The following is a 24,382-nucleotide window of genomic DNA, read 5'->3' on the forward strand; positions in this document are numbered from 1 at the left end:
GTGACATAGTTTGACACAGGGGCAAAAATTCTCCTGCTTCTTATATGTGAATATTGGTGGCCTTACATGAGAAATGACAAATAGTGAAGACAGAAATACAGAGGTGGATGAGTGGTTCTTCTTCAGCCTGTGCTCTTTCACTGGGAAATGGTATGTATTGAACTGGGTTTCTGATTATTGCCTTCTAGAAACTGTATTTATCTGGAATATCAAAGAGCAGAAAGGACACAATAGCTTACATAGCTTGATCTAGTAGTGTAATTGTCACTGAGACATATTGAAGTAGTATTTATTTCATGTTACAAGTCTTTCACAATTCAGAAGCACCCCAATGTGTCACTGATGACTGACAGATTGGGGGTGGTTAAAAAAATCCTTAAAGTAAAAAAAAAAAAAAGAATGGCATGAGATAAATATGAGGTTTTCCTGTCATAGGCTACATGGACAGAAATTTTAGCAGCTATATGATACATGCAGGGAGAGTGGCGAGGAAGCAGTTGAGAACATACCCATATACTGAATTTGGGGACACTCTGAAATATGTGCCGGCTGCTCATTGGCAAGACAGTAATTATGCAATATGCCTGTTTAATCTTCAGGGTGCTGTGGAGCAGCTTGCATCTGCAAGTTGTTCTTCACTTACGCTGCTTCTACATCAGTGACTGTGCAATTATTAATATTGAAAGTAAGGGCAGCAGCTGCACGCTCTGCATCAGATGGATCCACAAGCTCTTCAGCAGGAAGCAAGCACAGCCATCAAAACAAGCTGTTGGTGGTGTCTGATGGTGTATTTCAAGAGAGACTTTTCTGAGGAGCAATGAATTGCTCCTCTGTGCAACATCAGATATTGCCTTTTTGCAGTTCTGCGTCACAGCGTTTCACTTCCATTTGTTTTCTATGCTGTTAATTTGTAAGCACAAAAACCTGTTTGGAGGCTGAACTTCTCAGTGAGTTTGATTTTAGCAGAAGGCTGTAAAGCATTTATTGAAGACAAGGTGTCCTTCTGAAGGAAATTACCACTCAGAGAACCCATCTGCACAGAGTACATCACACAGAACCACCGCATCACCTGTGCCCTCACAGCTGAGGACGCTGTGCGCCCTCGCCTACCTCATGGCATTGCACAGAGTTTGAGACCTTTGAGATTTTCTTCAGGGAGCTGTTCATGCTCCAGAATGTCTATGGTGTCCATGTGGATGTCATTCAAGGAGCCATTTCCCTTCCAGCAGGCAGCGTTGCTTTCTCGGCGCCTCCCTCGTTTCCTGGGCAAAGAGGGTGGTCTAGGGCAGCACCTCCCACCTGTGGGCTGACTTCCACTGCATGCTTGGCCTTGGCCATGCCCTGGTGCTCCTAATCAACACCTGTGGTCAGGACCTCTCCTTGAAGCACATCAGGGATCATCCAGCTGCTGAAGGGCCTTGGGGGCAAGAACATCACACCAGGGTGCTGCCACCTCCCCAGGTCACCACCTGTACCAAATATGTGCACAGGGAGCAATTATAGTCTTCCTTTTCTTTCACGCTGTGGACATGTGTGTGCAAATGGCCATCTGACCACCTGTTTTGGCTCTGTGTCCATGGCCATCACCTGGCTCTTTGTGGGGTTCGTGCTGCAGGACCAGCATGTTCTCCATCTGCTGGCGTGGCCCGAGGACACCAACAGCCCTGAGGGGCACTCCTGGGTGATGCCCTGCAGGATCCCAGGTGAGCATACTTTCTTTCATATGCTTTTTCTGTAGATACACACACTTGTGCTTGTTTCACTCATGGGCAAAGCTGGAGAGGGACTTCTTACAAGAGTATGCAGTGATAGGATGGCGGGGAATGGCCTTAAACTTGAAAAGGGTGGGTTTGAATTACATGTAAGGGAGAAATTTTTTACTGTAGTGGTGAGGTAAAGGAACAGGCTACCCAGGGAAATGGTGAATGGCTCATCCCTGGCAGGGTTCAAGGCCAGGTTGGATGGGGTTTTGAGGTCCCTGGTCTAGTGGCAAGTGTCCTTGCCTGTAAAAAGGGGTTTGGAACCACAAAATCTTTAAGGTCTTTTTCCAACCCAAACCATTTTATAATTCTATTTCATAGGTGCATATGCACATGTAGAAACATTATCTGAAGTTGATTTTGTCAAAATCTAGATGAAAAATTAATTGTAATATAAGGCTGATCTATCAAATAATCTAACTGACCCTTTTTGAGCATAGGGGGAAAGGTGACTGTGCTGTCCAGAATGTGCAATACTGTTCCATGTCTGAGCAGAAAGATGCCTGGGGATCTAAGTCCAAACAGAAATCCTTGGACATTTCAGCTGATTCACCTGTAAAATATGAGATGATGAAAAGAAAAAGATTAAATATGCAATCTATGCAAGCATTGTAGTGAAGAAATTTTGTACAAGATATTAATTTTCGTGTGGGATATTCTATTTTCCAACAAATTGAAGTCAGTTCCCCCCAGAAAATCTGAATTCAGGCTGGAGTCGACTTCTAGTCGTCACATGCTTTCCTATGGGACCACATACATCAGCTGTCCCATAGCAATTGCAAAATATCCATGGAACTCATAACTACTGCCTAAACTCTGTTGCACAAGGTCAAGAATTTATGCAGAGAAGCAGAATAAGAAACAGTATTTTCATCTTTACTGTGTGTAGTTACTGTTGCTTTCACCTTGTTTGCATGCTGGGAAAGGACTGGAAGATGAACAGGATTTCACCCTTGTACATGCTGCTTTTACAAGCACTGGTAGGGCTCTACTGCTCCCAGCTGCCTGGAGATTCCCAGCAGCCCAAAGCAGGAATATCAGCCCAAAGCGGGGATATGAGGAATGGAAGCACAGGTAAATTTTTTCTCCTGTCTTTTTCTTTCTCTTCACCTCTTCCCTACTGTAACTTGTGGGGAATAAGCATAGGGAGCAGTAACAGAGGCAGAACACATTTACTTTAACTTTCAAATTATCACATAACTTTATGAGCATAGTGCTTGCTCTTTTGTTAACTGTATTTTATGACTGGCCTGCACAAGAAGCACAAGTGACTACTGATTGAGATATTTGTAGTATAATTAAGAGCATGTATTATTTGTGGCTAGATCACTTTTCCAGGAAGCTGGTTGCTGTGATCTTATTACAGTCCATTGCCTCAGAAGCCATAAACCTGGGACCAGATATGTTCTCCACAGTCAGAAAGCTTTAGGTGGTTGACATTTGTTGACTGCACTGTGTCACTCACATAGCCTACATATTTCATTGTTATTTCCACGATAACCACTGTATGTTTTCCAGTATGGGCATAATATTTTTTGGTGATTTTTCTTTTTGTGTCTGAAAGATATAACATTTCCACAGCACACATGTTTATTTTCCTCTTCCTTTTTTTCCTTGCCATCACATTAGGTTGCCTGTCCAAAAGTGGCCATGTGGCTCTGACAGATGTGCCCAGAGGCTGTGGTTGCACAGGATTTTGAACCCAAACTTACAAGGATAACACTCAGCCAGACACTCACCTGAGCGTATCCAAGTCAGATCCAAGAGTGCTGGGCAGCTCTGGGCTGAGAAGTCACCCCTCTCAGTGTGTGGGATGTTAGCCTGTGACTCAGTTCCAGGCTCTAACAAAAAACTCCTGTCCAAGTTTGACCAAGCCACTTCCTTTAAGTTTCCAGGTATATCACAGGGAGATAATGATTTCAGGACCTGGTCCAGCTGTTAGAACAAAAAGTTGCAGGCCTCCAGGCAAGCAGAGGAGTCATTTAAGGACCAGTTTGGATGGATAGCATACCATGAAACAACTAAACCAAACAGTTATTTGCGGTATCAGTATCAGGCATGATAATCTCAGTCCAGATAAAAGATAAAACAAGACTTGCCCACAAATCTTAAAATAGCATGCTTGTTGCCTAGAGTAATGTAATGAAGACCAATACTTTTTCTTACCCCCTTAAAGGCTAAAGACTTTCAATCCTATTCAGCTGGTTTTCAAATAACAGCTTTAACTTATCTTTGGTATTTATCTCAGGTATTTATCTCTGCCTATCTTGCACATGACTCCTGCATGACAGAAAATTCTTGAAAGTCACCTTTCAGATAAGAAAGAGAAGCATGGGGGAATTAAGCGAAAGTATTTCCAAGGTATGTAGGTCTGAAATGGCCCTTAATGACTTTCCTCAGGACTCTGGAGAAGCACACACCTACACTGTGCACATCCCAGGCCAGCTGTGTTACCACTGGGACACCTTTCCTCCCTCTGCTCATATAAAGCAGAAAGTGGGTTCTTGTTGGGGTACCTGTTGCCCAGTCCCTGGCTTCTGGGTCACAGGCTGGGCCCTCCCAGGGGGCTCCCCTGTTGGGGGAGACCCTCCTGGAGCGGTTTTGTGTTGGGAGAGACGCACTGGATTTTTTTGGTCTTCAGGCTCTTGCTTATTATTATCTTATCTAAAGTTTTGCACTCTGTCCACACCAGGCTCAGCGCACTGGAAAAGCACCGCAAAAATGGCTAACAATCTCTTCTTACAAGGTCTTTTAAAACTAAATTATCCAATTAAGAACTGACACCTAGATTATTTCCCCTTTTAACCAAATAACTGATCCCAAAGAGCCTGCAATGCAGATTTTCCCACCCAATTACAAAATGCCACTCAAACCCCTGAATAAGGAGGAAGAAGAAGCATGAAGAAGAAACCCAGGATGACACCCTGTGCCCTCCATCTTGCTTCTACCCACAACACACTAAAAATCCCAAAACCTAAATTTCTCACCTAAGTGATACACCTACACTACTCTCTACAATCTACTTCACACTTTAGTGGATTCTAGTCTATCTTGAAGTTTAGGAAACTTTCTCCATGAATGAGGGTCAAAGTCAGTGCTCCCCTGGAGGTCAGAGCACCCCAGGGCAGGCAAAGAAGTATTCCCGGTGCCCTGGAATTCCACAGGCGCTGATGGCCATGGGAGAGGTGTACATCCCCAGGCCGCACTATTGAGCCCCCTTACTTCCAGACCAAATTCCTGCCCTCATTTCATGCAATATAATCACAGCATATGAATGATTTGGGACACAAGCAGTCTCAGTGCAAACAGTCCCTCAGGGTATGCAGGGGTGTGTCCACTGACATACATCTCTGCTGGTCACCAGCAATTTACACCTTGTTCAATAAATAAAGAAATAAAGGGAAAATAAAGGTCATTCTTGCTATTACGAGAAAATAATAGCAGCACTTTTCATTCAGAAACACCAGCATGCTTTTACAAGGGGGATCAGTGCTTGTATTATGAATTCACAGAAGTGGGCAGAAAATGGTGAAATTATATACTCATTTCTGCTTTCCAGAACTGGTTCACCTCTGGAATAACAGAATGGTGTTCCACTGTCACCTCTGCTGTCTTTGCTAAGGGTGAGTGTGCACAAGATGCCTGAGCACCAGAAGCTCTTTGTTGCCAAAATAACCCTTCCTGCAGTCCCTCTTGACAGCTTCTTGGCAAGTTGGCCTCTGTCCTCTCTGCACTGTTAGAAAGACACCAGAGCTGTTACTGCAGCCTGGGAAACATATCTGAGGCACTGTCTCCTACCTGCTTTAATAGGATGTGTGCAACAGCTGCTGTGCTGTGAGGACCAGTTTTCCAATGTTCTCCTTTCTTGTTGCTTTCAGTGTAAGGGACAGCAGGGTCTGCACTCATCCATGGTCTTTGTTACTGATTACCACAAAAAACCCCAAAAAACTCTGCATGAGAACATTCACACGCAGGCGTTGATTCTCCCATCTCACCCTAAGCCCAGCGTCAATAACCTCTTGTTGTTTTCATTCCCTGATGCCAAGTGTAAGGGACAGCAGGGTCTGGTACTCATCCATGATCTTTGTTCCTGATTACCACAAAAAAACCCCAAAACCCTGCATGAGAACATTCACACCCAGGCGTTGATTCTCCCATCTCACCCTAAGCCCAGCGTCAATAACCTCATCCCACCACTTGTATCTCCTCGGATGCACTTATTGCAGGCGGTGTGGGAGCACACTAAGCTGCTGTGGCAGTTCAGTGAGTATTACCAATGGAAATATAAGAGCTGCTAAATGCTTAGCAATCCCCTCAGGATGAGAGCTGCAAGAGAAGGTTTGCCTGTAACAACTGGCTGGCACAGCAATCACCCATTCACTCCCTACCCTGGGCGAGTGCCCAGCTCTGTCCTGGCTACTGAACACGGCTGCAGGCCCATGCCGACATGCTGGAGCAGCCCTTCCGAGCTTCCAGGCAAGAAAAGACACTCACGTGTGGTTGCTCTCTCTTCCCCAAAATGTGGGGCGTCTGTCCCAGGGAAAGGGGGTGGGAAAGGAGCGCCGTGTCACGGCTGCTCTTGTGCCAGCTCAAAAGGGACATGGGGAACACAGCATGCCATCACTGCAGGCTGCAAGCCTGATAAACGTTTGCATCAGTGTGAATAGGAGGTTGATTACTAGAGCAGGTATCCCACAGTGTCCTGTGCCAGCCCAAAAGCCCAGACCCAGACTCATGATCTGAAAGGGTAAGTCACATTAACGCAGAGCTGCTTTCCATCAGATAGAGACATCTGAGAACATGAGCAGCCTAAACCTGCAGTCTTTCAGTGTATTTTTTGTTGCTGCTAATGTGACACCAAAACTGGGAATCGTTGGAAGATGATGTTCCATTCTACCTTGTGCTTACTTTTCCAAGGATTCACACAGCTGTGTGCCAGCCACAATTCCAAGTGGCTTTGACACAGTCGCTTATTGTGTCTGTCTAAACTCAAAGAATCAGACTCACCTCAGCTCTCTCCAGGCAGGAAGAAGGTTGCTAATATAGCCATAAATTTTGTCTATTATTGCAAAGGAATGAAAATGGTGGATAGTTCTGTTGTGGGTGGAGTGTTTGAAAGTATATCTGCACCATCCTGTTGTCAATGCCTCAGTTGGGAGCTGAATGGTATACAGAAAAACAAGAAAATAGAGCCGTTAGCTGTCAAAGAACACCTCATTCACACCCCTTGGATGTGAGTGTGAGATGAAAGAGAAATACCAGAATTTTTTGAGTAGCACTGTTTGCATGCTACCACGTTAGCCGTTCCTTGTTTTTAAGTTTTTACGTGGCCAGTTGCTCGAACAGACAAACCTGCGGGGTTTTTTTCAGATGCTTTAGCTTGCACTGAATTTTTCACCAGAGCAACTTAATAATTCAAAATAATTTTGGTACCTCTCCATCCCACTGTCATTTGTAGACGGGCTCTTGGAAAACAACCTTCCCTGGAATGTACACGTTATACTAATATACACTAATGTGGCTCTGTTCTGCCTGGTATAATTGTTAATTTTCCTTAGCTTAGTCCCCACCCTTCAAAAGTCAGACAGACAGAGACATACAGGTTTTTGAAATATTATTCCCGACAGTGATGCTGGTTGAATAAGCCATGCTCTAGAAAAAAGGTATTTTGTACCTATGTCTTCATCATTACTCATATAACTAATCCTCATTCTTTTGTTCCTCTTCTTCATTATTTTAATGAGACTTCCTGATTGAGCAAGAACTTCTCATAGGAATAAAGTATTAAAAAAATAGGGATTTTCCTGTGACTGTTTTTGAGTCTCATGCCCACAAAGTTGTTGTAATCTCACCATCAAAACCTTCCTCTTTTGAAAAATCTGCTCGAAGGAAAGTGTTGCAACACCATTGCAGCAAACACAAAAACACCTTGATTGCAGAAATTCTGAAAAATTACTCTTGTCCTCTAGCCCCCGTGCAGATATTATAGTTCACCTGAGAAGATATAACTTAAAGCAGGTTTTGGTCAATTTGCAATTCACAGTCATTGGAATTTAATACTGCAAAGGAATAATCTTTTATTTTTTCACAACCAACTGTTTGCTTCTCACTGAAACAGCACTTAGTGATGATGGGATAAGAATGGGTATGTCTTCAGTAAGACTTGTTGGAAAAGCTACTAAATGCCCCTCACTTGGTTTTCCTTTACCTTTTCAACCATCAGACATCGGTGTAAGAGGCTTCAAAGAACACAGCTCCTTGAAGTGCAGAATTAGATGAGAGTGATTTAAGGAAAATTTGTTTTTCTCTCTAAACACTAGCATCAGGTAATGTCTGGGATAACTCATGCATGTAACTAAAGAAACTTCAGTCCAGCAGTAACAGAGACTTTTCTTCACATTCCCTGATCCTGAGTTGCCAACAGCCCTGTTTTTTTTTTTCAGGGTGAAGATCCAGCCAGTCCACTTGAGCCTATCCCCTCCTTTCTCCTATGAGCAAATTCATCTGACCACACCTAAAGCAGTGTTACACACATTGAGGTACAAACCCCAATGCCAGCACACAGCCAGGGTGGAAATTGGCAGAACCATGCCTAAATGGGCACTGGGGTGGACACTGGCAGCTCCTGCAGAGCAGCTCTCCTGTTGCCTGTCCTTGGCACCCAGCATGTCCCCACAAGTCTAGCTCACTCCCACTGGGAGAAGCAAGTGTTTCCTGAACCGCCCTCTAGAATTCAGCTCCTCCACTAGAATTAATTTATGGGTCAAAAACAGCACAGAAAAGCTTTCTCCAAAACATATCAGATGAAGCTACTAGAACTGAGACCTTTTTCTTATTATCCATCAGATGTTTAAACACAGGAGGTGCAGCTTAGTGCTCTTATGATTGTCAGCAGCCTAACAGCTCAAGAAGATGAAATGCATTGCCTTAAATCAGAACACTGTTTTAAATAAGCTTCTGGGTTTCTTCTGAGTTTCAATTCTTTCTTTCCAGCTTCTGAGGTCTGCTTTGAAGCTCAACAACCTTGAGTTTATTTTAGTTAAACCTTCATTCTGCCACACACACACTTTTGCTTTTGCATACCCCACTGAAATGAAAATTTCTGGTGGCACAATATGAAATCAAGCCTTTGTACATATTTAAGGAGGGGTGTTGGTTTTCTTTTTCCTCCATTGTTGCAAAATCATCTTGAAAGAAAATCTTTTCTTCTGAGGACTGCCCCCCCATATTTACCAGCTACCTCCCTTCCCTGGTCAGGTGAGATAACTTGTCTTGCCGGGCAAACAAGAAGAGAGACAAACCAGAATTCCAGAGCAAATCATCCTTGCATGCCATCTTATGCACCTGGTCAGACAAATTCTTGTTGCTGTACAGGGCTAAGAGGTCACCCTTTTCATCCTACCCCCAACTGCTCATCAGCTTCTCTCCATCTTCCTAAACACTGGATTGGGGCTGGATTGTGGATGGTGGGGAGACTGCCCTTCCCTGTAGTGGGAGGTGGCTCATGGCATTGGTTTCAGGAACGGGATCATGCAGGAGCTGCTGGCCAGCCCAGGGGTGTGCCAAGGCTGGTAGTGTGGGCACTGTGACGGAGGTGGGTGAAGGTGGTGGCCACCTTGGTGCTGCTGGTCATGCTGTGCTGCTGAGGCACACTGGGGACGAGTGGTGGCAGTGGGGGCTCTCTGAAAGCCACGGGGCTGGAGTGGGCACATGGCATGCTGCTGGCAAGGCAGGCACCCTGCCTGAGGGGCAGGCAGCACTGGGGCATGGGCCTGCCAATTGTAAGTGTCCTGCAGTCACTTACATGTGACCCAACTCAAGCCCTGCACATTTCCCAGACATAAATATATGGCCCCAGCATCCAGCAAATGTTACTGTTGATTTCAGTCATGTCTTGCAGAATAACATTCCCAAGGATAGGAACAGTTCAGGCAGATTTCTAAAGAGCAAACTCCCGTGCCTCAGCTTGTGAAGTGCAGGAGAAAAGCTCGGATCAGCCGGTGGCATAGGAGTGTAAAGAAATTGTCCCTTTGCCTAGAAATGCTGAAGGAGAAGCGCAGGCTGTTTCAGGGGGCTGGTGGAGATTAGTCTGTTGGTAAATAGGTTTGATCCTGGAATCACTAGTATGACATTTGGAAAGTCAAGGCAAATCAGGCAGCCTTTTATGCTGCAAGATTTCCAGCCTAATGTTGGTTTAAGTGTGCATGTTACAGAAAGGGGGGTGCAGTGGCTCCTGTTGTGTATGCTGCCTGTGTTTGTCCTCATAATCTGTGGTGGTGATGCCAGGAGGAAAGGGAAGGGAAGATGCAAGGCTGCCTCTTGGAGTCAACACACGCAGAACAGCTCACAATGGAATTGTAATGGCAAAAAAGCTGAAGGGAAGGGCTTAGAGGGGATGTTGCCTTTGGGGTTGTGTTGTCTTTGTCCTGTGAAAGGTCCAGGCTCTGAAGCAATGCTTTTCCTTCCTCCAAACCTCCACCACTAAGAAAAGGCAGGAAATTAAAGGCATCAGAGGGGCTGACCAGTCTCGCCTGTGGCTGTCTCCACACTTGAGCAGTGCAGTGCTGCTGGGGGCTGCTCTTAAGGCCTGGGGGCAGCAAACTTGTTTCCAGAGCAGTGCTCAGTATTGCTGCCCACGAGGTGACCCTTTCCTGTTCCTGGTTTTCAAGGATAAAACTCTGCTAAATGTGATGGAATGGGAGAAAAGAGGTGAACAAAAGTAGACTGAGCAGCTCATGACAAAATTTATTTTAACTTTTATAAGCAGTACCACTTCTCAAACTGTCATTTTAAGAACAGCACCCCAGGAAAATTCTGAATCTGAAATCAGTTGCTCAAGCAACTATTTAAAGAAAAATATGATACATTTTTTTCCCATATTGAGCTACACTTTACCCTACTTTTTAAATAACTTACAAAGATGCCTAGTTTCCTCAATTTGGGAGATGGTGAATAATGTGAAGTCAGTAGTTTTGTATTCCTGGAAGGCAGTGCCTTCCAGTATTTTTGTGGATGTCCTGGGGTCATTCCTGTTTTGTCAGATATCTTTCTGTTTTGCCATTGTATCAGCATTTTTCAAAACTTCCCACACACTACATTTATTGCCATCTGTTATGAACAGATTTTTAATTGGGATGGTAGTGCACATCCCAGGCTATTTAAAGCATTTATTCCCTGCCATCACTGTTTCTTTTTCATAAAGCGTTATCTTTACCTTAATGCTTTCTGTGAAAAAGTAATATTTTTATGAATTTTCCCTGGGACAAAACCACACTTTTTGGCATGTTGCTTTGTTTGATAAATGCAATATACAGAAGGGGAAAAATAAAGTTATTAAGTTCTGGTTATAGCTGACACACACTGCTGTTTATGGCAAAGTGCTATGGTAGTTCTGCAGTTGGATCATACAGCCTTTTTTCATTTGTTCTAAAAGTCATGAGTCAGTTTTTGTGGCATGGTACTTGACATAAGTGGCATTCCCCAGGGGCTGGTATTGGGACTGGCACTGTTTGACATCTCTGTCAGTGACATGGACAGTGGGATTGAGTCAGCAAATCTGCTGGTGACACCGAGCTGTGTGGTGCAGTCAGCACGCTGGAGGGAAGGGATGGCATCCAGGGGGACCTGGACAGGCTGGAGAGATGGGACTGTGCAAACCTCATGGAGCTCAACAAGGTCAACTGCAAGGTCTTCTGTGCGGGTTGCAAGGACAAAAACAGGCTTTGGGGAAAATGGATTGAGAGCAGCCCTGAGGAGAAGGACTTGGGGGTGTTGGTTGCCCAGCATGACCCAGCAGTGTGTGCCTGCAGCCCAGAAAGACAAATGTATTCTGGGCTACACCCAAAGCAGCGTGGCCAGCAGCCTGGGAGAGGTGGTACTTCTCTCTACTCTACCCTCACGAGAACCTGCTGGGGTGCTGCATCCAGCTCTGGGTCCCCCAGCAGGAGGAGGACATGGATCTGCTGAAGCAAGGCCAGAGGAGGACTATAAAGATGATCAGAGTCTGGAGCACCTCTCCTATGAAGATAGGCTGAGAGAGCTGGGGATGTTCAGCCTGGAGGAAAGAAGGCTCTCAGCTGACCTTAGAGCACCTTTCCAGTACCTAAAGAGAGTCTGTAAGAGAGCTGGAGAGGGACCTTCTACATGGGCATGTAGGGATAAGACAGGGGGGAGTGGATTTACACTGTAAGAAGATGGTTTTAGATTGGATATGTGGAATAAATTCTTTACTGTGAGGGTGGTGAGGCACTGGACAGGTTTTCAAGAGTAGTTGTGGATGCCCCTTCCCTAGGACATGTTAAAGACCTGGTTGGATGGGACTTTGAGAAACCTGGGCTAGTAAAAGGTATTTTTAGAGACAAGTAGAAGGTGATAATTAGTGACAAGCAGAGGATAAATTCTAACCTGTTTATATCCTGGATAGGTCCTGTGATCTGCCTAAATCTATATCTATTATATAACATCATAGGCTATAATTGAGTTTCAATAACTCCTTCCAATTATATCATACTTGAATTTGTTCTGTTAGTCTTTTTCCTTAAACCAACCAACCAACCAACAAACCAACAAATAAACAACAAAACACAACACAAAAATCCAGTACTTACCTCTAAATTAATGTGAAGGTTCTATGTGTTATTGGCCCAGTGTTCAAATAGCTCTTGGAGGGCACTGCTGGTTGGGAAGGTTACAGGAATGATCATGTGCAGTATCATACTGAGGCTGTTGAAGAAGAGGAATTTTATTTCTCAAATGAAATATTTAGGTCTTTTATGTTGACATCTTGTCTGTGTCATGAAAGCTGCTGTCAGTGAAGAAACTCAACAACCACGTTAGCAGCCAGGCATGTATTGATGTGCATTCCAAAGCATTTTTACCCCAGTTCTGTGGAGAAAGGTCCCAGAGAGTGCACATAAACCTGAACACAAAGCTCTTCAAAGGACTATTCGATTTTCTGTTACCAGGTTTCACATGTCCCAGCATCCATGGCCAGCACATGATGAGGAGGTGGAAGTGGTGAAGTGGATTTATATGGAAGAGAGCCATGGAGGTTGTCATGGTAATGTGTACGTTTTTCTCAATTTTTTCTTCCTACAAATATTTGATTTCAAGAATCGTTAATCCATAACATAGTTATGTGTATTGATGAGAAAAATAAATTGAGAACTTCAGTCAGTTTCAATGACAGCAATTTCACATCAACACAACTATACTGAAACCAGTGAAAATACACAAACAGCACCCAGAATTAGTTTGTGGAAAATCTAGTGTGGGTAAAAGTATTGGTTTCTCTTCACTGACAGAGGAAATTCAACTGGACTTTTCAGGTGACAACACCCCAGCCTACAACATCATTAAAGGCACTCAAGAGAATAGCAGTAGCTATCTTAATTTCTGCTGTGTCAGCGCATAAACTCATGAGACAGGATTTTTAGGGATGTTCTGTAAATGCAGCTTGGGTTGGGTTGTCTCATACTGCCTGCTAATCACTTAACACTTGAAGACCAAAGTATGAGAGACCCAAAAGGAGACACAAGGGCAAAGCTCCTCTTGCAGCTGCAGAAGCTTTCCATTTTTGTTATTTTTAATGGGATATTTTCTAGCTACCACTTTTGTTTTGCTACCCTGTCATTGCTATCTTTTCCTACAAAAATACAAACACAGCCATGCATTCCTGGCACTTTTTGTGTCTAAAAGACAAGTGTTATGAATCCAAATCAGCCAGATCTTAAACACAGGAATACAACTGCTGGCTATACATATAGATATAGCTTTGTCAAACATACTGATATTTACTACAGAGAATAACAGAAAACTACTGGAAACAGAATAGAGATTGCAGATCATACCTGTTCTTTAAATATCTGTTGGGACAAGGTTTGAAATAGCAAAAAGGATCTTTCACTAGATCCATGTGCCTGGTTAGAAAAATTAGATAGCGTTTCAGGCATAAGAGTCCATGTCTGAAAAACAGGGGCTTGCATAATTGTCTTACTTGGCCGACTAACTGAACTAGAAAAAAAATATTTAAAATTAAAAAAATTATTTACATGCAGCTTTTGGTTCATCAGTGTCCTTAGACTGTCCTGTGTAAGGACACAGAGGGAGAGATGGAAAGTGGGGACGATAAGTATTTTCAGGACTGAAAAAGCAGTAAACAAGCTTTGGCAATAGCATAGTGTTTTTGTTTTGTACCTTGATGTGGCATAAGACTTGCTCCCAAGTTTATTCACTTTTGTGGCATACAGTGGTTGACCAAACACAGCTCTGGGCTTGGTAGATCACAGCCCTATTTTAATTCCACAGTAGCAGCCACTAGAGGGAAGCCATCCAACGTCTGAGCAGATTTTCCTTTCAAACTCTTTGTAAAGTACACAAAATCTCAACCAGCCAAGCTGCAGAGGGGAAAAAAACCCAAACAAACAAAAAAAACCCCCAAAAAACCCCCATGGGGCTTGAGAATTTTTTAGTGTGGCAAACACTAAAGAAGACAAAAGTCATGGTTATCAGACATCATGTCCTAAAAAACAAAGCAAGGAAGCCAACCTATGGATGCATATTCCTCTAGCTCTTGTGGTTATATTCACATGGCATGTTAGCACCACTGCTGAGTGGTCTAGTCAGCTGCACAAAAGCAGTAAAAATTGGGATGCCTGAATCTAGGGAGACTGTGCTGCTCTCCTGCCTTTCTTCTGAGTGAGCAGTGATAGCTCAAAGAATAACTCTTGAATAACAGCAGTTTACAACCAACTTTATGAAAACATTGCTAATTTCAGGGTATTTTAACAAACTGGATTGCAAACTGCAGCAGTTCTGTAACAGGAACACAAGACATTTAGATGTCCTGGAGCGTGGCTGGTAACCTGCAGGGAAGGTTCTGAACAGACAGGATCTGCCTCAGTCAGCTTATTCTGCTTTTAGAGCTGCCAGCACCTAATGATGCAGGTTCCGGCAGAGAGGCACCAAAAGTTTACCTTCAGAGAAGAAATTCTGTTTAGCATTTTGAAGAGGGGAGAAGAGGGCTTTGCAATCTTGCTGTCATGGAGGAAGCTGAAGAGAGAGGTATTGCAGAGTTAGTAATTATTTTAAATAGGGAGTTTTAGGAAGGTATAGAGACTAAAGAACTTAAGAGAGGTCTAGGACCAGCCCAAAGGTATCTCCTTGATACAAGCTGAGTATCTCCCAAACTGAAAAATCCCAAATACAATAAAGCTGTGCTCACCATTTTGTGTGAGTATTTAAACTAGCCCAGAGTACAAAAAACATCACATTTCATTGTTCAGACTCCAGAAGTGAATAGCAAAATGTCACTCAGCAGAAGCAATGAGCTTGGCAGTTTGAAATTTATGGATATAATGGCATGTAGCACTCTGAACCTGAAGAAATACAGATATTTTTTATGGGTATACAGATACATTATGGGTTATATTACTTATTCAAGTAAGAATCCAGAAAAACATCACAGATTTCTGTCCATGTTATTCAAGGGGGTATTTTAAAATTTTGTTTTGTTTTGATCAATGCTACTCCAGGAAATTTCCTTTTCTGTAAGGAAATTAATCTGTTTTCACTGTGTGGCTGATCTTTTAGTGCAACACCTGCCTCATCTGTCTCTTTTTTTCTGTAGAAAGAACAGTAGTTATTCATGTAGAAGAGACAAAACAATGATTTCTGGCAGCCAAACTGAATAACTGCATCAAAACCAGTGAGACCTCACCATACTGGTGTTACTTTGAAATAGTAGTACAAGACAGGGAATGATGAAAAACTGGAGGGGTGTCTGGTAGGAAGGATGTTAAGGAAGGTTAGACTCCCCTGCACAACACTGACAGCAGTTCAGCAGCTGTGGTGCACCTCCCCAGAGACAGCTTGGGCTCCTGTGTCTGTAGCTTCTCGTCTTTCAACTTCACTTAAGTAATGAAAGCAATGTGTATATAGAATCATAGTATTATAGAATGGTTTAGGTTGGAAGGGACCTTAAAGATCATCCAGTTCCAAAATCCCTGCCATGGGAAGGAATTTCATTCATAAGATCAGGCCCCCACCCAGCCTGACCTGGAACGCTTCCAGGGGCCCCCCCCTCTGCAGAACAAAGAAAAATCCAAACACACTTTAGTGAGCTTGTAGTCTGCTTTGGTTTTCTCTCTTGCACATCCCATTCCTCTGCTGGCTGTATCAATTCCTCTGCCTTATCCTTCAAAACTTGTCTCACTTAATTTGTGAGCACACAGCTACCACAAACCCATCATTTTGAAAGCCACAAATTCAAGGCTGAAGCACTGGCACCCGTGAATAAATCATAGCATAGCCACAAGAGGCACAAAACTGAAGTAGCCAGTAGGATTATCTGCTGACTGGCTTCTGAGTCAGTCACTGGCTTCTAACTCAGTTAAAGCATCAAAGATTCTGTCTTACATGAGCTGTGAGGTCAGCAGTGACACCAGCAGCACCAAATGATGAATGAAAGTGCTGCAAACAAAATGAAGGATGGTCTCAAAATCAACCCATTAGGACACACTGATTCAGAGGTCATGATAGAGTGTTACATTGTGATGTGCAGGAGTAGATCAACACACTCAGCTTTCAACAGGAACCACCCTGAGATCACACAAACATGTAATTAACAGCTTGACATAATGCTTAAAAAAAGTTTTACTGGCATGACTCTGTGGGGAAATAGAATATAAGAAAATAAAGATAGTGCAGTAAGTAATCTCACCCCTAAGGTGTTGCAGCTGGGCCAATTACCAAAGATTAGGAGCAGGCCTGACTTTAACAGGCCACAGCGGCAACCAGTGAGAAGAAGAGTGCTATAAAATAGTGGGTTGGCTAGTAGAGAAGGGAATTGGAGTAAATTTTCTGCTTTGTGAGGAAGAAAGAGTTAGTGCTCTGAAGAGCTACCTATGAGTAAAACATCAAGAAGGTATGAAACTTTTGTGATAAGTTACATTGTTATTTAGTTTTTTTTCTTCCTAGTAAAAAACTGTTATTCCCATTCCCATATCTTTGCCTGAGAGCCCTTTTAATTCTGAAATTGTGATAATTTGGAAGGAGGGGGTTTACCTTTTCCATTTCACAGGAGGCTTTTGCCTTCCTTCACAGACTCCTGTCTTTTCAAACCAGGACAAGACAGCAGCATGGAACTTTTGCAATATGATGGCATTACTCCACAGTAATGTGGGACTTTTGATGACCCTCTGCAAATCCTTCTCAATGGATTTAAACAAAGACCAATTTTCATTGCTCCAGATTCACAGTGCCACCCTCTAGTTATGGCTTTGCTTTCCATCTCCATCCTCTCCCTACACTAGGAATCCAGGGAAGATTCAGACCTTTGGTAACAGAGGGTCATCCAAGAAAAGGTCTTTGCCTAGCAAATCCTGCTGTCTCATGGCTGGCGGCCACCAGCACAGTGGTGGTTTGCTGTGTGGGCATGGAGGCTCACTAGTAAGAATGACTAACAATTGGCTGGTGTGTGAATGTCATTCTTGTGAGGGGCACCTGAAGAGGCTGGAAACAGGCCTAGAAATAAGCACTCAAGGCAAAACAATAGTGTTAAGTAGGAAACACCAAACTTTTCTACCTGATTTGGTTAGGTACTTAAACTAAAATGGAGAGAACTGCACCTGTGGACTGTGCTGTGGATTAGCATGAGAAGCAAGAGATAAAACTAGCAAGTAAGACGGGGGGGGGGGTCAAGTACCAATTATAGAAAAGTTCTGTTACCAATGAATGCTTCTGCCTTAGTTTGTTAAAATGTATAAATAGTTTAAAGTATTGACGATGAGTGAGTGTACCAAACTCTGTACTTTGTGCAAACTAGAATGATCAATGGAAATACCTGTCTCAGTGAGTGAATTAGCACCTGCACCAGTTAGCAAGCCTGCCTTCAGCACAAAGGCCTGCACCCAGTGCAGTGCTGGGCAGGCTGCCCCACCTGGGGCTGGGGATTGTGCCCTGTTAGCACAACACCACCATCGCTCCGCTTGTGTGTGGCATCCTCAGCAGAGCTGCTGAGGAATCCGGATGCCTTTTTTTGAGATCTCCATTGGCTTCCAGGGCAAGGCGGGCTTCTGAGAGGAGACACCAGGACCTACCCTCATGTTGGGCAGAGTCAGCCAGCTCCAGGACAGACCTGCTGCTGGCCAAGGCTGAACTCATGAGACAGTGGTGGCACCTCTGTGATAAGGCATTTTAGAAGCGGAAAGAATTTACTGCCCAATGTTATGAATAGAAAATTGTAATTTTTTTTAGTTTCAGAGTTAAAAAAACCAAGCCAGACCGAGTCAGCCTCCTTTAAGTTCGATGCTGAAGGAAAGCTTTTTCAAGTACCTGTTAATGGCAGGTGATTAACTGATTGTTTCCCTGATGCTAGCCGCATGCCAAGAAGATACCAAGGGAAACCCTCCAGGGTAAAGAGATGGGCAGTGACACCAGAGACAGCATGCAAATAAGAAACGCAGTGCACCCTGGATTTTTAGTTTTACAGTTTTTATAAGAAAAACCCCTAAAATCATGAGCCAACAAAGTGACTTAAAGTGACGTCTAAGGATGGGAGCATTGTCCCGTACCTGCTTGAATCTTTTTATTTCTCACCCTAACCTGAAAAGAAACTGATTAAAGAGACCTCCCGGGTTTGTAAACAAACAAACCAAGGACTCAACGACTCTCCCGTGAGGACAGAGTCCCCAGTTCTGTCTGCAGACCAGCGGACAAAACTGCATCGTCCTCCTCCTTCGTGCCACGCCTGGGAGCAACGGCGGCGAGGGCGCAACCCGTCGATTTCTCCCCACCTGAGCTGATTCTTCTTAATAAAGGCATTAAAAAGGAGAAAGATCTCCTGCCCATTTATTTCACCCAACATCACCAGCAGCTGGAGAGAGGAATGAGAACCTTTTGGGAGGAACATCCCAGGAGACAGCAAGGTCAGCGAAGAAGGAGGACGGGAGGTGTTCCAGGTGCAGGAGCGGAGGTTCCCCTGCAGCCCGTGGTGCAGCCCACGGAGCAGAGACGCTCCTGCGGCCCAAGGAGGCTCCCACACTGCGGCAGGTGGACGTGCCCCGGGAAGCCGAAGCTGGAGCCCAGCCCGGAGCAAGCGTGCGGGCAGAAGATCCACGCTGGAGCAGCCTGTTCCCGAAGGACTGCCCCCCATGGAAGGACCTGCGCTGTGGCAGGCTGTGCAGAGCTGTCTCCCGAGGGAGGGAGCCCACGCTGGGGCACCGCAGAGTGCGCGGAGGGAGCAGCAGCGCGGAAAAGGCGCCACGGACCGACCGCAACCTCCATTCCCACCCCCGGCAGTGCGGGGCGATGGCGAGCCTGGGAAGAAAAGGGGAGGTGGCTGCTTTCTGCCTCATTTCTGACTTTCCAACTGTGTTACTGATGCGCAGTCAAACAACCAAATCCTCCTGGAGCCGAGGCAGCATCGGCACCGCGCTGGCGCCGCTGTGGGCCCTGCCCGGGCCCGACCCGGGCGCCGTCACGGGCGGCGGGCGGGACCTCCGGGAGGCGGCCCCGGGGCGGGACGGACGGAGGGAGGGCGGGGAGCGCCTGAGGGAGGGCGGCCCAAGGTCGGCGCGGCTCTCCGCGGCTGCCCGCAGATGGAGTACGACTGGCTGGGCTTCGGCTACGCGGCGCTGGTGGCGGCGGGCGGTGTGGTGGGCTACGCCAAGGCAGGTGGGTGCTGCTGGCCGTGGCTGTCCCGGTCGTGCCCGCGGGCAGCCCCGCTCAGCTCCTTCCGCCCCGCTCCGGGGCCGCTGCCCGCGGTGACACCGCAAGCCCCGCTCAGTCCTTGCTGCCGCCAGACAAGTGCAACGAAGCGGTGCTCGCCGGGGTCTGCCAAGTGTGTTAGAAAAACTCCCCAAACCCCTCAGCCTAATGCTGTGGTTAGGTTGGCTTTGTGGATTTACTAGCACGGGAAAGTGCGGGCTGACGCGGTGTGTGTTCTTCCGCTGACTGCTTTATTTTTATTCAAGGCAGCGTCCCGTCTCTAGCTGCCGGCCTTCTGTTCGGCGGCTTAGCGGGACTGGGTGCGTACCAGCAGTCCAAAGATCCAAAGGATGTGTGGCTTTCCCTCGGTAAGTTTGCTCGGCAGCCGAGTACTGAGTGTTACTGGTAGTGGTGGGAACAGTGACTTTTTTTTTTCCTGCTGCCCTGTGCCGTTGTTACCATACAAATGTTGTAAGTGGTGGCAGGACGCCCTGCCCACAGCCAGGAGGTATTTGTGTAAGAGCACGATACCTGGCTCGAAGACCTGCATTGTCCTGTGTGAATCCACTGCTGGTGAGAAATACCTGTCTCCTCTGCCAGGTTGGATAATGTGTTGCACCAACGCATTAGGTGCAGGAAACATACGTGGAAAATATTTGGTTGTGAAGCAGCGATTTTAGCCTATGGTGGTGGAATAAGCACTGTTTTTGCAATAGTGACAGCAGTGTGACAGGTGGTATGTGGCCTTAGGGAACCCTGGTCTGCACAAGCATCTCAGAGGAGCAGTACATGTTCTAATGCATCATACACTCTGGAAGAAACAGTATGATAAAGAAAAGAAGCAGTGTTCTCTTCTGCTTGCTTTCAGTAGAGCTTACAAGGAGTGGTAGGTGTTAAGCTTGCAGTTAAATCTTCAGGGGAAGGAGAAGGATGAAATCACTGTGATAAGTATTATGAAGCACTCAGGTGAACCTCAGGGAGTTCCTTTGCTGCAAGAGTGTAATGTCGGGTCAAACCGCTATCAGGAACTGATTGTGCCTTTAGGCACTAGGGTGTCCTAGATGACTTCCTGAGGATCCTGCTAGTTCTGTACCTACTCCATAGTGTTACTAGTGCTATGATACTTTAGCTTTACAGTGATTTAAGACTATTTTAAACCAATAGGACTAATGTGCTGAAAGGCTCTATCAAGCCACTGTAGAGGACCAACCTTGTCAGTAAGGAATGAAACATAAAATGCAGCTCAATGTAAAGCATAATTTCCATTTGTGAACTGTCCTTCCACTCCAGCATGCTGTGGGAGTGGCTGTGCATCTCTGGCGCAGGTTTTTAGGCAGTATCATGGAAGAGGCATGAGCAGCTTTTGTATATTCTGATGTGGTGCATGGAGTGTTTTCAAATGGACCTCTTGAATGTGTCACAGTCTAGTAGGGGTCATCCGTCCATCCCTCCCTCCTCAGCCCTCTTTGCAATGTGCAGCTGTGGCTCCTGCAGAGCTGTAAATTGGTTCCAGAACATCAGGGGTAGAAATGCAGAAATAGAACCTTGACAGATTATCCCTAGAATACCTTTTACCCTGTCTGATACAAACAAACTTGGAAAAAGGCTTTGGAAAAAAGGTATACCACACTTTCACCTGCCTTTCTTCTTCCAAGAAACAAAGGCCCTGTAAATTTCATGTGAATGTTGATGGGATTCCTTTTCTACATGTGGAGATAAAATAATTTGCAGTAATGTCTAAGATGTTAATTGCTCTTTCAGTTTGATCCTTTGCATTGCTTTCTGTTTTCAAATCATATTTTCAAGTGAGGTTGTTTTCTTTCCACTTTCAGTATTTACGGCCACTTTCCAGTTCAGAATGCCACAGAGAAATGGGAAGTGAATTCACTCCTACATAGTGAATACTGTCACCATCCCAGCTTTCTAGCAGTTTTTGCCTGTGTTTGAGGGAATAATCATTCTTTTGCAAGTAAGGGTTGAGGGAGAGCTAGTGACCTGTTCAGAGGATTAGAGTTTGTGGGTGATCGGACCATGGTCTCAGCCCTGGTGAGATCTCCTCGCTTCTGCTGAGCAGTGGAGAGTGCTCACCAAAGCTGATGAGAAGCTTGTAATGACAGCTTTGATGCTGAAGAGAATCAAGTTGTTTGCTCACAGAGGGAGGCATTCCTGTCTGTACGTGTAGGTCTGTTTGGTTGGTGCTGCTCAGTGTCCAAGTGTGGCAGTGCTGCGGTGGCATTTCTGTGTCAAATGGCTCTGACTGGGCTTCTTTTCAACAGTGGCATCTGGCACCTTGTCTGCTGTTATGGGAATGAGATTTTACAACTCCAAAAAGGCGATGCCTGGGATAATTGCCGGTGCCAGGTAACCACCTGTCCTTTTTTCTTGTCTGTGTTATGGAATAAACATTTTATTTAGCTTATTTGTGGGTTATATTGTTTTAAAAATGTAACATGGTAAATTCTGCGAAAAATGAAACCTTGTGGTGTTGTTCAGGTAAATGAAATTATGCCAATGTTTTTTTCCTTCTTGTTCTTTATGGGATTTTTGCCTCCACTCCCTCTTTTTATAACAACTATTCTGTTCCACAGTTTATGAAAAATGAAACCTTGTGGTGGTGTTGTTCAGGTAAAAGAAATTATGTCAATGCTTTTTTTCCTTCTTGTTCTTTATGGGATTTTTGCCTCCACTCCCTCTTTTTATAACAACTATTCTGTTCCACAGTTTACTGATGGTTGGCCGGCTTGGATTACAGATGATGGAAAAACCTATTAAGCCATAAATCTGCATCAAGTGACTTGAAGACACATGACTGAGAAGCCCAAAAATGCAACTGCCTAAATGTGCTGCACATAAGTGGGAAAGGCACTGCTACCTGTGCGTTGTATTTTTCCTATCCTAATGCATGTGGGTTGTGTTTTTAAAGGACTGACATAGAGAGCCCTTGTCATGGTATTTGTCTTAACATTTTCTGCACTGAAAGCAAGCAAGATGAGTGTGGCATTAGTTTAGCTTCTGGTCCTGCAGCTTAGTGTCAGCAAAGACCTCCTGGCCCTTGCAGGATTGAAGGTTAAATGTACATCTGACTTGTCCTTCTAAAATCACATGTACCTCTAAAACCAGGGGAGAGGAGTTGCCAATTTGTCACTAGTAATTAATACAATAAATGTGCTCATGATGTTCCATCTCCCTTTCCATGCCAGTTTATCTGTTCAGTGTTTGTCAGTCAGGGAGTTTGTTCTCCCAGCACTGCATGTTAGAACCTGGTCCCACAAAACACAATAACAGAGCCAGCTGTCAAGGCTCTGCTGTAATGCAATAAATGCATACCCATGCCTTGCAATCACTTGTAAGCTCAGCTGCATGTCATTCATTTCACTTTTACAGATTACTACTAATAAACCAAAAATATGCTTTATTTAGGTAATGCTGAATTGTAGGCACAGCTTTATTAAAATGTTATTTTAAATAAACTAAGAAATTTTTATTGCAAATCTTTGTGTTCTACACAGCTTATTTTGTCTCTAATCATTCATCTAGATTGATATAGTTTAGTTTGGTGCCTTTCCTGCAGGATGTCAGGATATATTTGTGAGCATGAATTGTGTAAATCTATCCCTGAATCTAGTAACTTGCAAATATAAAAATCTGTACTGAGAGAGAGGTGGAGAGCACAAAAGCATACAGACCACATATTCAGACAAGTATTATATTGAAGTTTTTTAGTTTGTTTTTTTTTTTTTCTCTGAAGGGATAATTGATTTTAGATTAATAAAATACTGTATGAAAGTTTGTTTAGAGACCGAAGGGCTTATTTGATTAGTCTTTGTCTTCAGTTGATACTCTTAATGCCTGAAATCATTCTAAATATAAACATTCCATAGAGAAATATCCCGGAAGATACACATGCATGGTTATGTATCCCTTTTCTGGTCACATTAAACTTAGATCCCTTTTTGCACAGATCCTGAGTTTCGATTTCTTTAACCTTTTTTCTTTGGTGCGTGGTACTGAGAGAGATGGAAGGAAGAGGGCTGCTCCATTAGATTGGTGAGACTCTGGGGCTGCTCAGAATTCTCTGAGTATCAGAGTAGTGCCTTGGCAGGAGGGTCACATCCTGTGGTTTTCCTTCCCTCCCTTGTTGCAGCAGAACAGGCAGGGCAGTGACCTTGTGCCGCGTTTGCAGGAGACGAGTCACATCCTGTGGTTTTCCTTCCCTCCTCCCTTGTTGCAGCAGAACAGGCAGGGCAGTGACCTTGTGCCGCGTTTGCAGGAGACGCAGAGCTGGGCCAGTGGCCACAGCCAGGCTCTGCCAGCAAGGAGGTGGCTTGCCAGGCAAGTCACAGGGATGAGGCAGGGCTGAGGTCAAGCCAGGATGCCAGGTCAGTCAGGGTTCCAGATCTGCAGGAACATGACCAGGAATGGGTACAGCTCCAGCAGGAGTCTCAGCAGCCTGGTCCCAGCCAGCTTGGGTCAGAGCTGGCTTGAGCACAAACAGATCTGCATGGAGAACTGTGCTCAGAGCATCTTCTTAGAGGCCTTATTTGTCATCCTCCCGAGTTCAGCTTCAGGTTCACCTGTATTTACATATTTTTCCTACCTCCCTGCACAGAAATAAGGGGTGTGCAGGACAGCAGGTGGTTTGTTAACATGTCACCCTTTGAAGTGCCTAATTCCAGCCCAGGACCCAGCACTGGCAGGCAGGTGTCCCCATATTCTAATCTGAAAAAGTTACTAAGCCAGACATTAGCATTTAAGACATTTCTCCCTAAACTGCTTTATGGGTGGGCTTTTTGCCTCTTCATATTACTGCTGAAGCAGTTTGCTTCCGTAGGAGTATAGGATGCAAACATAAATGCATCTCCTGCAATAAACTGAGAACAGCCATGACCCAGCAGTTTCGTTATTGTAATCTGGTC

At 44.8% G+C, this 24,382-nt stretch overlaps 2 protein-coding genes and 1 long non-coding RNA gene across 3 annotated transcripts; 2 read left to right on the forward strand and 1 right to left on the reverse strand.

Moving 5' to 3' along the window:
* Nucleotides 1-833: 833 nt before the first annotated feature.
* Nucleotides 834-8,788, forward strand: GCNT2 (glucosaminyl (N-acetyl) transferase 2 (I blood group); the record flags this gene model as incomplete). The annotated part of the gene is given in 8 exon segments (XM_039711991.1): nucleotides 834-1,102; nucleotides 1,104-1,124; nucleotides 1,126-1,199; nucleotides 1,202-1,394; nucleotides 1,396-1,442; nucleotides 1,445-1,547; nucleotides 1,549-1,703; nucleotides 8,754-8,788. Coding segments are annotated over 8 exon segments (897 nt in total), but the record flags the coding sequence as incomplete, so codon positions are not given.
* Nucleotides 8,789-19,272: 10,484 nt separating this feature from the next.
* Nucleotides 19,273-22,957, forward strand: LOC120503548 (transmembrane protein 14C-like). The gene is made up of 4 exons (XM_039712133.1): nucleotides 19,273-19,433; nucleotides 19,733-19,834; nucleotides 21,743-21,827; nucleotides 22,188-22,957. Exons 1-4 carry the CDS (start codon nucleotides 19,358-19,360, stop codon nucleotides 22,243-22,245), a joined length of 321 nt encoding a protein of 106 aa, XP_039568067.1. The 5' UTR covers nucleotides 19,273-19,357; the 3' UTR covers nucleotides 22,246-22,957.
* LOC120503549 lies at nucleotides 22,407-23,794 on the reverse strand. The gene is made up of 2 exons (XR_005627780.1): nucleotides 23,719-23,794; nucleotides 22,407-23,631 (listed from the first exon to the last, which is right to left on the reverse strand). It is a non-coding gene; the product is annotated as an uncharacterized LOC120503549 (long non-coding RNA).
* Between the last annotated feature and the right edge of the window lie 588 nt (nucleotides 23,795-24,382).

The sequence above is a fragment of the Passer montanus genome, unplaced genomic scaffold, assembly GCF_014805655.1.
Source record: "Passer montanus isolate IOZ18808 unplaced genomic scaffold, ASM1480565v1 scaffold26, whole genome shotgun sequence".
Lineage (NCBI taxonomy): Eukaryota > Metazoa > Chordata > Aves > Passeriformes > Passeridae > Passer > Passer montanus.